This window comes from Trichechus manatus, unplaced genomic scaffold (genome assembly GCF_000243295.1).
Source record: "Trichechus manatus latirostris isolate Lorelei unplaced genomic scaffold, TriManLat1.0 scaffold00145, whole genome shotgun sequence".
Classification (NCBI taxonomy): Eukaryota; Metazoa; Chordata; class Mammalia; order Sirenia; family Trichechidae; genus Trichechus; species Trichechus manatus.
This window is the reverse complement of record NW_004444081.1, coordinates 4637972-4650537: the sequence shown is the minus strand read 5'-3', so window position 1 is coordinate 4650537 and position 12566 is coordinate 4637972. Positions and strand designations below refer to the sequence as shown.

The 12566-nt window shown below is 47.1% G+C and overlaps 1 protein-coding gene across 1 annotated transcript in view; it reads left to right on the top strand.

The window, feature by feature from the left end:
* The window catches only part of LMX1A (LIM homeobox transcription factor 1 alpha), a 207430-nt gene extending 198102 nt beyond the window's left edge, over positions 1-9328 (top strand). Inside the window, exons 7-9 of the mRNA XM_004385762.1 lie at positions 1017-1086; positions 4245-4415; positions 7189-9328. Coding sequence (XP_004385819.1) covers positions 1017-1086; positions 4245-4415; positions 7189-7349 — 402 coding nt within the window. The 3' untranslated portion in view covers positions 7350-9328. The remainder of the gene's footprint in view (positions 1-1016; positions 1087-4244; positions 4416-7188) is intronic.
* The last annotated feature ends 3238 nt before the right edge of the window (positions 9329-12566 follow it).

Below are 12566 nucleotides of genomic sequence, written 5' to 3'. Positions count from 1 at the left end.
GCCCCATAGGGTTTCCAAGGAGCGCCTGGTGGATTTGAACTGCTGACCTTTTGGTTAGCAGCCATAGCTCTTCCCTATGCCACCAGGGTTTCCTCCTGATCTTTAGTAGGTGATAAATGAATATCTCATTATTTGTTCATGATTGCTAATGGTTAAGGTAGTATTTCCCTGACTGAATTCCTCAGAACAGGGCTATTGATGGATATTCCATCAGGAAAGGACTCCATGATTAAAGAAGTTTGAGAGGCCTTGTAGCATATGGATTCAGAAAGCACAGAGCACTTTGAAAAGCTCTGAGAAATCCTGCAGTAAAGAAACTTGTTTAATATTTTTTAAACATCGTGTCTCCTCCACACACACACACGTACTCAGAGTATATATTAACATCTGGTGGAACCCTAGTATTCCACAGAACACGGTTTGAGAAATATTGGGTTAAAATGTTCCTTCTCCCAGAAAGTGTCTGTGTTGACAGGGTGCTTTGGGAGACAGCCTCCTTACCTGGAGGCATGACTCTCAACGGATGAACTCTAAAACACAAGAGCCCAGCTGGCGAAAGGGAGGTGTGGGGAAGGGGGGAGCATGAGCCTCTTGGCACCTCCCAAATCACATCCTGTCAGCAGCCCCTTGCTCCACATCCAGGCAGGGCTGGCCTTGGACACTCATTTACTGATGCCACAGCTCACACACTTGCTACCTTCTGTGGAACAGTCACAACATAAGCAGCAAGCTTTATTCACTGAGAGGAGATCCCTGTTCCTGCTAAGACAAGCTGCACTCTTGCTTCTCAGCCAGCTGTTTTACCACCGCAGCAAAGCAGAAAAGCCCCTCAGCTGGGATGTGGCTAACTGGAGGCTTTATTCCTCAAGCCTGGCTCCTTTACTGAATAAAAACTGGGAAATGGAGCTTTACAACCGAGGTCTCTCACGTGAAGGCCGTCACTTCCTGTTTTCCCTTTACCTCAGGAACCTGCTGCAGGTTGCCTGACTTCTCATCCTTGGTTTTCTCCTCACCAGATGAAGAAGTTGGCCAGGCGGCAGCAGCAACAACAGCAAGATCAGCAGAACTCCCAGAGGCTGAGTTCTGGTAAGCTGGTGGCTCCTCCCGGCAGGCCCTTGCTGGAGTCCGGGCGTCTCCTACCGGGCGCCTCCGGCTCCCCAGCTTTTTGAATGAGATTCGTGGACTCAGGGAAGCCCAGTCCATACCCTCTTAGAAGATGGAGGCTTCATGTGTGGACTGAGCCACGAGGAATTGTGAGAGTTGGAGGGTGCCCGAGCTGCAGGCCTAGAACTTCTCAGTGGAGCTGGCACTGAACATCTCCAAAGCCTCTTTTCCCTGATCCTCGCCTGGTGTCTGGGGAGCCAGGACTTTGTACAGAGCCAAAGACACTTCCACGTTCTCATCCTGCTCACTCTTGTTTCTGGGCTAAGGAATTCTCACCTTTCATGCAGGAGACCAGGGTTTAATTCCTAGCCAATGCACCTCAAGCACAGTCACCACCCATCAGTGGAGGCTGTGTGTCGCTGTCATGCTGAACAGGCTTTAGGAGAGCATCCGGACTCAGATGGGCTAGGAAGAAAGGCCTGGTGATCTATTTCCAGAAATCAGCCAATGAAAAAGTTATTTTATCACAATGGTCTGATCTGCAGCCCATCGTGGGGATGGCGAAGGACCGGACTGGGCAGCAGCATTTTGTCTAATTGTTCATGGGGTCTCCATGAGTCAGGGGCCAACTTGATAGCAGCTAATAACAACAACAATCAATTAAATACAAGACATTACTCTGACTTACCCATTTCCAAAATAATGTAGAATAGTAAAAGTAACCATAGTAAAATAATAATCCCCTTCTTTGCAAAGTGCTTTATAGGTCACAGAGTCCTCTCACGCTGATTTGACTTCACAGCAGCCACCCCCTGAGATGAGCAGAGAAGTCATTACTACCCCATTTCACAGATGAGCAAACAAAGCCTCTATAAGACTGAACATGGTCCTAGGTCAGTGAGGGATGGAGCTGGGACTAGAACCCATCTTTCTGTAAATTCCACTGCTCCTCCCCGCACCCCTACATGCCATCTACCCTTCATTTGTTTTATGGTTTGTTTGTTTTTTTTTAAATAAGGATGGTGTGAGTTTTGGGGGAGGGGGCTGAAGATAGACAGATTATAGGAGTCTTCAAGGAAGTTAAAAGAAAAAAATCACTATATCAGAACAATGTCTTCTTAAAGGGCTATGCCCCCAATTCATCCATCCAGGAGAAGTCCCTAAATGGTCTCTTTGTACCTGAGGGCAGTGTTCTCATGCTGTAATGTATACACGAATCACCTGAGATCTTGTTCAAGTACAGATTCTGATTCAGAAGGTCTGGGAAGGACCTGAGATTCTGCATTTTTAACAAGATCCCAGATGATGCTGTGGCTGCTGACCACACTTTGAGTAAGAAGGCATAGAATTGATGTTAGTTCTCTATCGCTTCAACTGAGCCCTTGTCCTTGCATGGACCCTGCCTTGTGCTTGACACCTGGGCTAGGCTCTGTCTAAATTTGACTTACTATCTCCTCCAGCCAGGTGTTCCCTTGCTTCTTACTTCTAGGCTAAACAATGTCCTAATGACAAGATAGATATTCAAGGGAGAGAAGAAATGAAACAAGGGCATGGGCATGGAGGAAGGGCAGAGCAGCAAGCTGGTCAGGACACTTGAATTCTGCCCTTAGCTCCACCCCCAGTGTTGTTTGATCTGGAACTAGGCTTTCATCCCTTGTGCCTCAGCCTACACATTCCTTTGTTGTTGTTAGCTGCTGTCGATTTGGCCCCAGCTCACGGGGACCCCACGCACAACAGGATGAAACACGGCCCGGTTCTGGGCCATCCCCATGATCAGTTGCAAATTGGACCGCTGTGATCCATACGGTTTTCATTGGCTGATTTTTGGAAGTAGAACACCAGGCCTTTCTTCTTAGTCTGTCTTAGCCTGGAAGCTCCACTGAAATCTGTTCAGCATCATAGCAACACACAAGCTTCCAGTGACAGATAAGTGGTAGCTACGCATGAGGTGCATTAGTCAGGAACTGAACCTGGGTCTCCCTCGTGGAAGGCAAGAATTTTACAACTGAATCAACAGTTCCCCATGTATCCCTAGAATGGGTTAATAATGACTGATAGCCCTATCTCTTAGGGCCCCTGTGAAGTTCAAAGAGGGTCACAGATAGGAGAGGCCTTTAGTAAGAGCCATGCAAGTAGATTCCATAGAGGCGAGCAAGCTCAAAGGGAGAAGGATGCCTCAAGGTATTATGAGAACACAAGCTCGGTATTTGGGACTTTCTTTACAGAATTCTAAGGGTGGCTCCTAGGATAGACTTCAGAAAGCTGAGGCTGGTGGGAGAAAGTTGCTCCCATCTTGGGAGATGAGGAAATGGAGTCTCTGAGAGTTGATGGAATCGTGCTCAGAGAACCACAGCAAGATGTGGAGGCAGGAACTGAGTCCTCCTTTTCTCATAAAATTCTGTACATGAGTGTAACACAGTTACAAAATCACATAGACTCCAGTGGCCGCCAAACCAGTGCATAACATCAGAACTCTGTTCAAGTGATATATTTCAAGGAAGCTCTCAAAGTTCAAACCCCGCACTGGCATCCCTACCCTCCAAAGTGATCCGTCACGGCCTTCAGTAGGGCATAGGCTAGAAACCACTCGCTTTACCTCATCCCCTTCTATTTTATAAACGAGAACACCAAGACCCAGGGAAGTAAGATTGTCTAGTCAGGGTCACGCAGCTTATGTGGTAGCCACCCTCCAAGATGGCCCTCGATGATTCTCCCAGCTAATGTTCACACTCTTGTGTAGTCCCCTCCCACACTAATTAGGGCTGACCTGGGGTGTAACTTCCATGGTCATTAAAGACTGTGTGGCTTCTGTTTTGGACGCTTTTGGATCACTCCCTCTGGGGAAGCCACCTGTCACGTGGTGAGGACACGTAAGTAGCAGCCCTGTGGTCCACATGGTGGGGCTCCAGTGGGGCTCACAGACCCAGCACATCCCACTCCAAGTCCAGGGCTCCCTGCCCTGCCCTAACCTGCCTCTCTTACTCTCTTCTCTTCTGTGGAGCAGAGCAAAGGCCAGTGCTGGGAAGGAATGCTGGGCAGTAGGGGATACGAAGCCCAGAGGATACTCTGTGGCCCTCTCTCCCAGCCTGGGACGCTGAGCTGCATGCTGAGAATGACTTGCCTTCTTCTTTGTCCCACAGCTCAGACAAATGGTGGTGGGGGCGCTGGGATGGAAGGGATCATGAACCCCTACACGGCTCTGCCCACTCCACAGCAGCTCCTGGCCATCGAGCAGAGTGTCTACAGCTCAGATCCCTTCCGACAGGGGCTCACCCCACCCCAGATGCCTGGAGACCACATGCACCCCTATGGTAAGAGGGACTCAAGCCCCACAGGGACCACTCACAACTTGCCCACATAGGTTTCTGATTCCCTCCCAGACACATTATACAGTTTCTTGGTGCTCACCGAAGCCCCAAAGCAGAACCAGTGCCCCATAAAGTCGTGCTGGAATAACCTAACCAGTGGCTGTGAAAGACCCACGTGCACGTTCGTTCATGATGGTCTCATTTCATCTCATTTTCAAAGCTTGCGAGTTTAAGAATTGAAATTCAATTTGGTTTAATAATTGAAATTAAAAATCAGATTTCACAAGTCTTGCATTCCATGCTGGGCTACCACACTGAAATGCTTGCAAGCAATGTCAATGCTGATACAGGCAGAAGGCCTTAATTCAGCAAATGTTTACCTAGAGAAAAAAATGTGTAAAAGCACACAAAACAAAATTTCCAATTGGATGATTCTACTACAAACCCATTCTGACTCATTGCGACCCTGTAGGACAGAGTAGAACTGCCCCATAGAGTTTCCAAGGAGCGCCTGGTGGATTCAAACTGCTGAGCTTTTGGTTAGCAGCTGTAGCATTTAACCACTACACCACCAGGGTTTCCCAATTCTACTAGAGATACTAGTAAATATAACTCATGAAACAAAAACTAACCTTTTAAAATGAAAAGTATCTCCTCCTTACATCCTACACTGGGCTTGATTTCAATGCTGGATGTGTGTATAGCTGAGCCTTCGCACTTGTCCAGCTTGCTGCTAAGCTAATGGGCAACAGGTGGGGCTTGGGGGACCCTGCAGGGGTGGGGTGAGCCCTGAAATGGAAGGCTCAAGTTCAACCTCAGGGGCAAATATAGGCCACTGCATTTTTATACAGAGAGAGTCAGTGGCCTGTGCAGTGCATTGGGATATAGTGTGTAATGATAATGAACCCTGATGGCTAAAAATAAAGTTTTATTCAGCAAGCCTTCAAAACTTTAGTATCGGAGACATATACCTCAGCTCCCAGGTTTTCTCAAACAACATCCTTTTGCCTTCATTTTTAAAAATATTCTGTTTCTTGTCAAAATCACCCTCACCTTCCCATGTCATACATTCAGCAAACATTTATTAAGATCTGGCCCTTTGCAGGGCCTTCCTTGACCAACCTCATCCTTTCGCACAAACGTAGATACATGTGTGCGTGCTCGGTGACTTCCATCCTGTCTGCCTCCTCAGACAACACATGTGACATCTGCACCATTCTTCACTCCACAGCTGTGGGAAAACAGGCGAAGGAATTTTTTTGTAAATCCTTACATTTTCTGAATCCCAGGGGTCTTGTTACATTAAGGACTCTTGTGATGAATCCTTACGTCAAATAAATAATCAAAGCCAGATGATGTTTTAAGAACTCCAGTTTTCATCTCTCCCGTTTACTTCAACCCACTACCACCCACTGCTGCGGAGTCGATTCCCACTCATAGCGACCCTACAGGACAGAGGAGAACTGCCCCACAGGGTTTCCAAGGCTGTAAATCTTTACAGAAGCAGATTGCCACATCTTTCTCCCGCGATTTGCTTGAAGTGGAGGTAAAAAGTCCTGAGCCTGCTCAGGTTGCAGGGGTCCCCCAGCTGTTCCACAATTCGCCCCTCTGGCTTCTCTCTCAGGAGTGTGAATGAGTTGCAGTTAGGCACCTGAACTTCCTTTCCTTTGTAGTAAAAATGTGGGGATACAGCAGGCACTCAGGATGCCCTTGCTGTTTGAAAGGACAAATGTTATCATGAAAGGTTTCATTAGCCTTCGCTGTAGAACTGAGGTTTGTTTTCTTACCATTCCTCCTTCAGGAATCCTTTATGAGGCCCAAGTCCCCTAGGAGTCCTGCCCCCGTCTCTCCAGCCTCTGGCGCTATGTCCTGCCCACTCCCCAAGCTTGTTGTCTGGACATCCTGACATTTGTTTATAGCGCACTCAGTTCCGCACTTTGTCATATCCTGGTTTATATTGTTTTCAGCTGCACTTTAGACACAGGGAGAGGAGCCCTGGCGGCGCAGTGGGTAAAGTGATCAACTGCTAAGCAAAAAGTCGACGGTTCTAAACGACCAGCAGCTCCGAGGGAGAAAGATGTGGCAGTCCGCTTCCATAAAGATTTACAGCCTTGGAAACCCTATGGGGTCACTATGAGTCGGAATCCACTCAACGGCAGTGGGTTTTTGGGTAGAGACAGGCCCCTGAAAGAAGGACAGGGATTTTGTTCCTTCCTACTTTTCTGTGGGAAACCCTGGTGGCGTAGTGATTAAGAGCTACGGCTGCCAATCAAAAGGTCGGCAGTTCGAATCCACCAGGCGCTCCTCGGAAACCCTATGGGACAGTTCTACTCTGTCCTTTAGGGTCGCTATGATTGCAATCAACTCCATGGCAACGGGTTTGGTTTTTGGTACTTTTCTGTGCCAGTTAACACATTTGGCTGCCAACCAAAAGGTTGGAAGTTTGAGTGCACCTAGGGGCACTTTGGAAGAAAAGCCTGGGATCTAGTTCAGGAAAAAAAAAAACAGCCATTTTAAACCGTGTGGAGCACAGTTCTGTTCTGACACACATGGGGCTGCTGAGTTAGAGTCAACTCAACAGCTACTGATTACTGGCACTTTCTGTGTAGACGCCCCCCCCTCCTTTCTCCCATCGCTTCTCCAGTACCCAGCAGTAAGCGTCACTTGGGGGGGGGGGGCATGTTCAGGCAACATTTGGTGAGTGTAGTTGAATTTCCTAGCATTGCAGTGAGCTACTCTACCAGAAACTCATGCCGATGTTTCACCTCTGTTTCAGGTGCTGAGCCCCTTTTCCACGACCTGGATAGTGACGACACCTCCCTCAGTAACCTGGGTGACTGTTTCTTGGCAACCTCAGACGCCGGGCCCCTGCAGTCCAGAGTGGGAAACCCCATTGACCACCTGTACTCCATGCAGAATTCTTACTTCACCTCTTGAGTCTTCCCCTCGAGTTCTGTGGCTAGGCTCCCAAACGGAACAACCACATTATGTGAGGGGTCTGCTGGCTTTAGAACGGGGAGGCCAGGAAAGAGGTGGGTCGGGGAGGGAGTTTTGTCGGGGATGCTGTTGTATAATGATATGGTGTAGCTCGGCATTTCCAAAGACTGAATACATTATGGATTGCATAGCTTAACATTTCTAATAAGAGTCTTAGCATTAGATATGAAGATGTGTTTATCATTAAGGACAGGGACCTTTAATACAGACATTCTCATGCAAACTAGATGCCTAGGGACTCCTAACAACTTCCCGCCATTTTGGGGAAGCTCTTGTCAAGAGGTGCATACGTCTATCCATCTATACACCCATAGACAGAAAGACAGATGTATGTGAGTGTGTAACCTTTCATACTTTATCATCAAAGTTTATTCCTAATTATAACAGACATCAACTGTACAGCAAAAGTAACTTTATTTTCAGTGTGAACTATATTTAAGGAAATGCTTGATGCACTTAAGTTATAAAATGAGATAATTTACTTTTATAAACTTTATTTTTAGTTTGGAGAGACTTGTTGGCAGGGCAGAAAGGGCTGCTCCATCTAGCCGCATGGCGTTGTGTACATTTTATCCTGTTTTCAGACAGTGTGATTGAGGTCTGGGAAGTAACTCTGTGGCTGACACTGTTCTCTTGTGGGTTCTTGCTCTCTGTGGGGTTGAATCACTGGGCGTGGGTGGGACAGAACAGTCCCTAATCATGTTCTTAGAAAATTCAAAGCCTAGACTCCTGGGCTTTCTCTTAAATTCTGGTCATTGGGCAGTGCTAGAAAAGTCAGCTGTGCTCTTGAGCTCCAGCATCTTTGGGTGCAGGATGAGGCTAATAGCATGTACCTACCTCACTGGGCAGCGTGAAGGCTTAATTCACCCTCAGGATAGATGAGCGGTGGGGAGACCAATACCTAATATTTGGTCAAAATCCAACTAAACCAATCACTTGGCAAAGGAGGATACCTGGGGCTGCAGAGCAGGAGGTCTCCTCCACCCTGAGGACAGTGTGGCTTGCCATAGTTCCTTCTACAAAGCCAGGTGGCAGAAGTACCAGTGCAGGACAGCTCAGAGGGGTGTCAGAGGGGGAAGAGTCTAAGGCTGAGATGGTGGAGGAGGGCATTGAGGTATTCTAGAGCAGGGGTCAGCAAACTACAGCCTATAGGCCTGTTTTTGTAAGGGCTGCCAGCTAAGAATGGTTTTTACACTTTTAAAGGGTTGTTAAAAAAAAAAAAAAGAACAAGAATATGTCACAGACATTGTATGTGGCCCACAAAGCCTAAAATATTTACTATCTGCCTTTTAACAGGAAGCGTCTGTTGACCCCTGCTGTAGAGGGTCTGTTTCTAAACAGGCTTGTGGAGCTCATGGAGGGAGAGGTGGTCCAGGTGGGAATCCAGGGCGCTTCCTCCCAGCTCACTTTTCTGACCCTGAGCACAGAAATCCCAATAGCCATTGTACACAGGGACCGTTCCTCACCCTGTTCTCCAAATGTGGTGCTAAATGGGATACTTCTGTGCTAGGAAACCCCCTGGGAAGTCTGAATGTGGAGGAGGGGAACACGGAGGGTCAGCTTGGGCCCCTCCTCTGAGAGGGGCCGGGACGGGCTTGGCCTTCTAGGACGTCATGGAAGACTTGGACACAGCGACACTTCCCCTGACACTCTGCAAGGCCTGAGGAAACATGTCCCCTGATGGTAGAGTCTACATTGTGTGATTTGTGTGCTCTTGTTTATAATTTATACAAACCACCATGAAACCCAAGCCAGTCTGGTGAGTGAAAATCGTGCCAATGCTGTGTCGCTCCTCAGGTTTCTGTGGTAAAGATCAGTTGGAGAATGTAGCAGATACTATGTGAGTGAAAACGAATAGAGATCCTTATTCCACTCCTTAATGGCATACCAAGATGAAATTAAAATCCTCTTACAAATGAGCTGTTGTTTATTCAGGGGCGGGGTGGTGGGCAGGGAACCGGGGGAATGTGGGTATTTGGTCAACAGGGGCATGAGGATGAGCTTCCGGCAAAGCTTAAATGAATGGGAAGAATGCCTACAGCAGAGCAGAAGGATAAAGTGACCTTCACTTTCCTGCCAAGATGGGCTCCAAGAGTAGACTCCAGCATTTACAAAGGCCCCTCACAAGGGAGGCACTGAGAACATGAAATTCACTCGTGACAGAGCAGTTTGCAAGACGTAGTGGATGAACATTTGCTTGGAAATCAGTCAAGGAGCAGGAGAATTTCTCATGCAGGCTTGAAGGCAGATGCCTAGCCAGGGTGGGGAGCAGAGCAGCAGGGGGTGGCTCCCCTTACAGAACCCCCCAAATTTGTCAACAATTTTAAATGTTATCTATGGATGGGCAATTGTTAGGGTTATGTAGAAAACAAGTCAGGAAACAGTATGAATGTAAGACCATAAGGTATATATTCAAAAGGTGGCACCATTTTTTGTATCTTTGCTCATCCACCTGCAATTATTCAGACCCTGTTACTCCAGGCTCATGCGCTCCATGTTAGAAGTTGGCTCTGCCTCTTGTTAAGGGCTTAGAAGGAGAGAAATGTGAGTTAGAAGGTCAGGCTGTCAGGAGGAGCCGCCAAGGAGGCCCATATCTCCAACTGGCCTCCACTGGGCTGGCCCTGGTGCTGGTCTCCAGCTTCCAGAAGGACCCTGTGCATAAGACCTTTCCCCCTCATGTTTACCTAGTTAACAGCTGCTTAATCCTCAGAATTCAGCATAGATTTTGCCTTCACAAGGAAGCCTGCAAAGCTGGGTTAGCTGCATGTATTGGATTAATTGGCCTAGTGCTATCTGCTGTAACAGATAAATCCAAAAATTGTGTAATAGCTCAAACACAATAGAAATTTATATTTTGCTCACATAAAAGACCTGGGAGGGAGCTCAGTTTAGAAGGGCACTTCTCTTGGTGCGTAATAAAGGCTCTTCCATTCACAGCTCATGGCTACAGGCTTTCACTGGGGGTTGGTAGGCTCCATCCCAGCCAAGTGGAAGGGGAAAAGAGAAAGGAAGAATGCAAGAGGATGGTTTTATGGGCTAGGCCTGGAAGTGGCTCCTGTCTCTTTCATCACTGTCTTTTTGGCTAGAATTCAGTCACATGGGAACTGCAACCTGTAAGAAGGCTGGGAATGTGGTCTAGCTGTATGCCTTGAAGAGGAGAGGAGAGCACGGATTTTGCTGAGCTGTTGGCAGCTTCTGCCAGGATACTTCTCCAAAGGACTCCTATAGCAGAGAGCCTGCCCCACCCAATTCAGGACAGAATGTATCTCTAACAGACGTACAGGATGACTCCTAGGAAAGGAAAAAAGAATCATAGCCCTGATCAGATAGCATTGTAATGTCTGTTTCCTTGACCATCTCTCCTGCTAGACAGCAAACTTCTTGAGAGAAGAGATTCTTATTCCTTGCTATTTCTGTTCTTAGAGGAAAAGGACAAAAACACCCAGCATCTAGCTTAGCACCTGGTTTATAGAAGACAATAAATGTTTTTGGATGGATGGATGGACGGACAGACGGACGTACAGATGGATGGAAAGATATGACAAATTCTTATATCTCTGCTTTTAGTTCTTCCACTCAACCTACGTATCTAAAACTCCTTTAGGATCTGTACATTTCAGAGTTGACCCCAAGGACTCTGTGAATAGCTAGAGCCCAGGATAAAGTGGCTGGGCATCCCTCATTGGGCAACACACGCTTGGATGTTGATTCCCTTTTGCTTTCCTAGTAGTCATCCTATAAGTCCGTTAGAGATAAATTCTGTCTAGAATTGGGTGGGGCAGGCTCTCCTTCCCTTTTTCTTTCTTGCCTAGCATAGTGATAGGTGTAAGTAGGCATGCATAAATACTTGTTGATTTATTTTTCCTCCATCTTTGTTCCTCACCCAGACCCAACCACACATACTCTCATCCTCTCTCCCTCTTCTCCTTCTCTTGACCCATTCTTGCCTTTATCACTTTATACGTGTTTACTAAACCACTCAACATGTATTTCTACTCTCCAGCAGGTTCTTCCAGGGATTCTGGTCACCCTACTCTAGACCCTTCTCTCCCATTGGCCATCTCCCTTCTGCTCTTTCCCATATTTCCTGTGCTGGGGCTCCCACCTCCCTGCCCAAAGTCTAGAACACCTAGCCCGGCTGATGATAATGCGGAGGTCACCAAAAGGAATCAGCTGTGCTTCTCTGCTTTCTCTTATTTAATTTTGCATAGGTACCAGAGAGGTTTGTTGATAAACATTGAAGCCAAAGATTGAAGCCAATCAATGGAAGATTATTTTAACTGTAGAGGAGAATGTGCTCAAAGTAGGTAATCCTCTCCTTTCCTTTCTCCTATTCATGCAAGATTCATTTGCAAACAATGTTGAGAAGCTGCCATGTTCCAGGCATGGTAATAATACCTTCACACTGCTTGGTTTGCTAGAGTGCTGTTAGGGTTCCTTTTGGGTTTAAAAGGATTTCTCCCTTGAAGGCAAGAATGAAACCAACCCACCATCCACCCATCCATCCATCCACCATCTATCCATCCATCCATCCTTCCATCATCTCCTTTGTTCCTTCCTTTATTCAGCAACTGCTTCACTGAGAGCTTGCTGGATGGCAAAGTGGCCAGCAGCATAGCCCTGGAGTGAGCATGTCTAGATTCAAATCCCAGCTCCTCCACTTACCAGATGAGCCTCTGATTCCTCATCTACAGAGCTTGTAGCTACCTCAGAGAAGCTATAAGGACATAGGAGATAAAACATGCAGAACACTTAGCCCTGAGTCTGACACATGGCAAGTGCCTGATGTATCTTAGCTGCAGTGCTATGTGCCATGGTTTTGTCAGGGGTGAAAGATTCTGAAGGCCTATGGGAGTCTCCATATTTGGGGAAAAAGAAGAATGCACCCTGGTTGACCTGAGGTAGGAAGGCTTCTCACCATCACTTTATATCTCAGTGCAGGTCCTACACAGCCTGCATCAGAATTGTCAGGGAGTGCTTTGTTTGGATGTTGTTATTGCTTTTAAGGCATGCAGATAAAATCCCAATAAAAAAGAAACATTAAGAAGTCTGACCCCCAAGGAGAAGCAGCCAGGTCATTGGAGATTTCTCCAGTCATCTTGTTACCTTTTTTTCATGGCCTGCCTCAGAGAGGACAGTGTGAGGGCTGGGATCAGG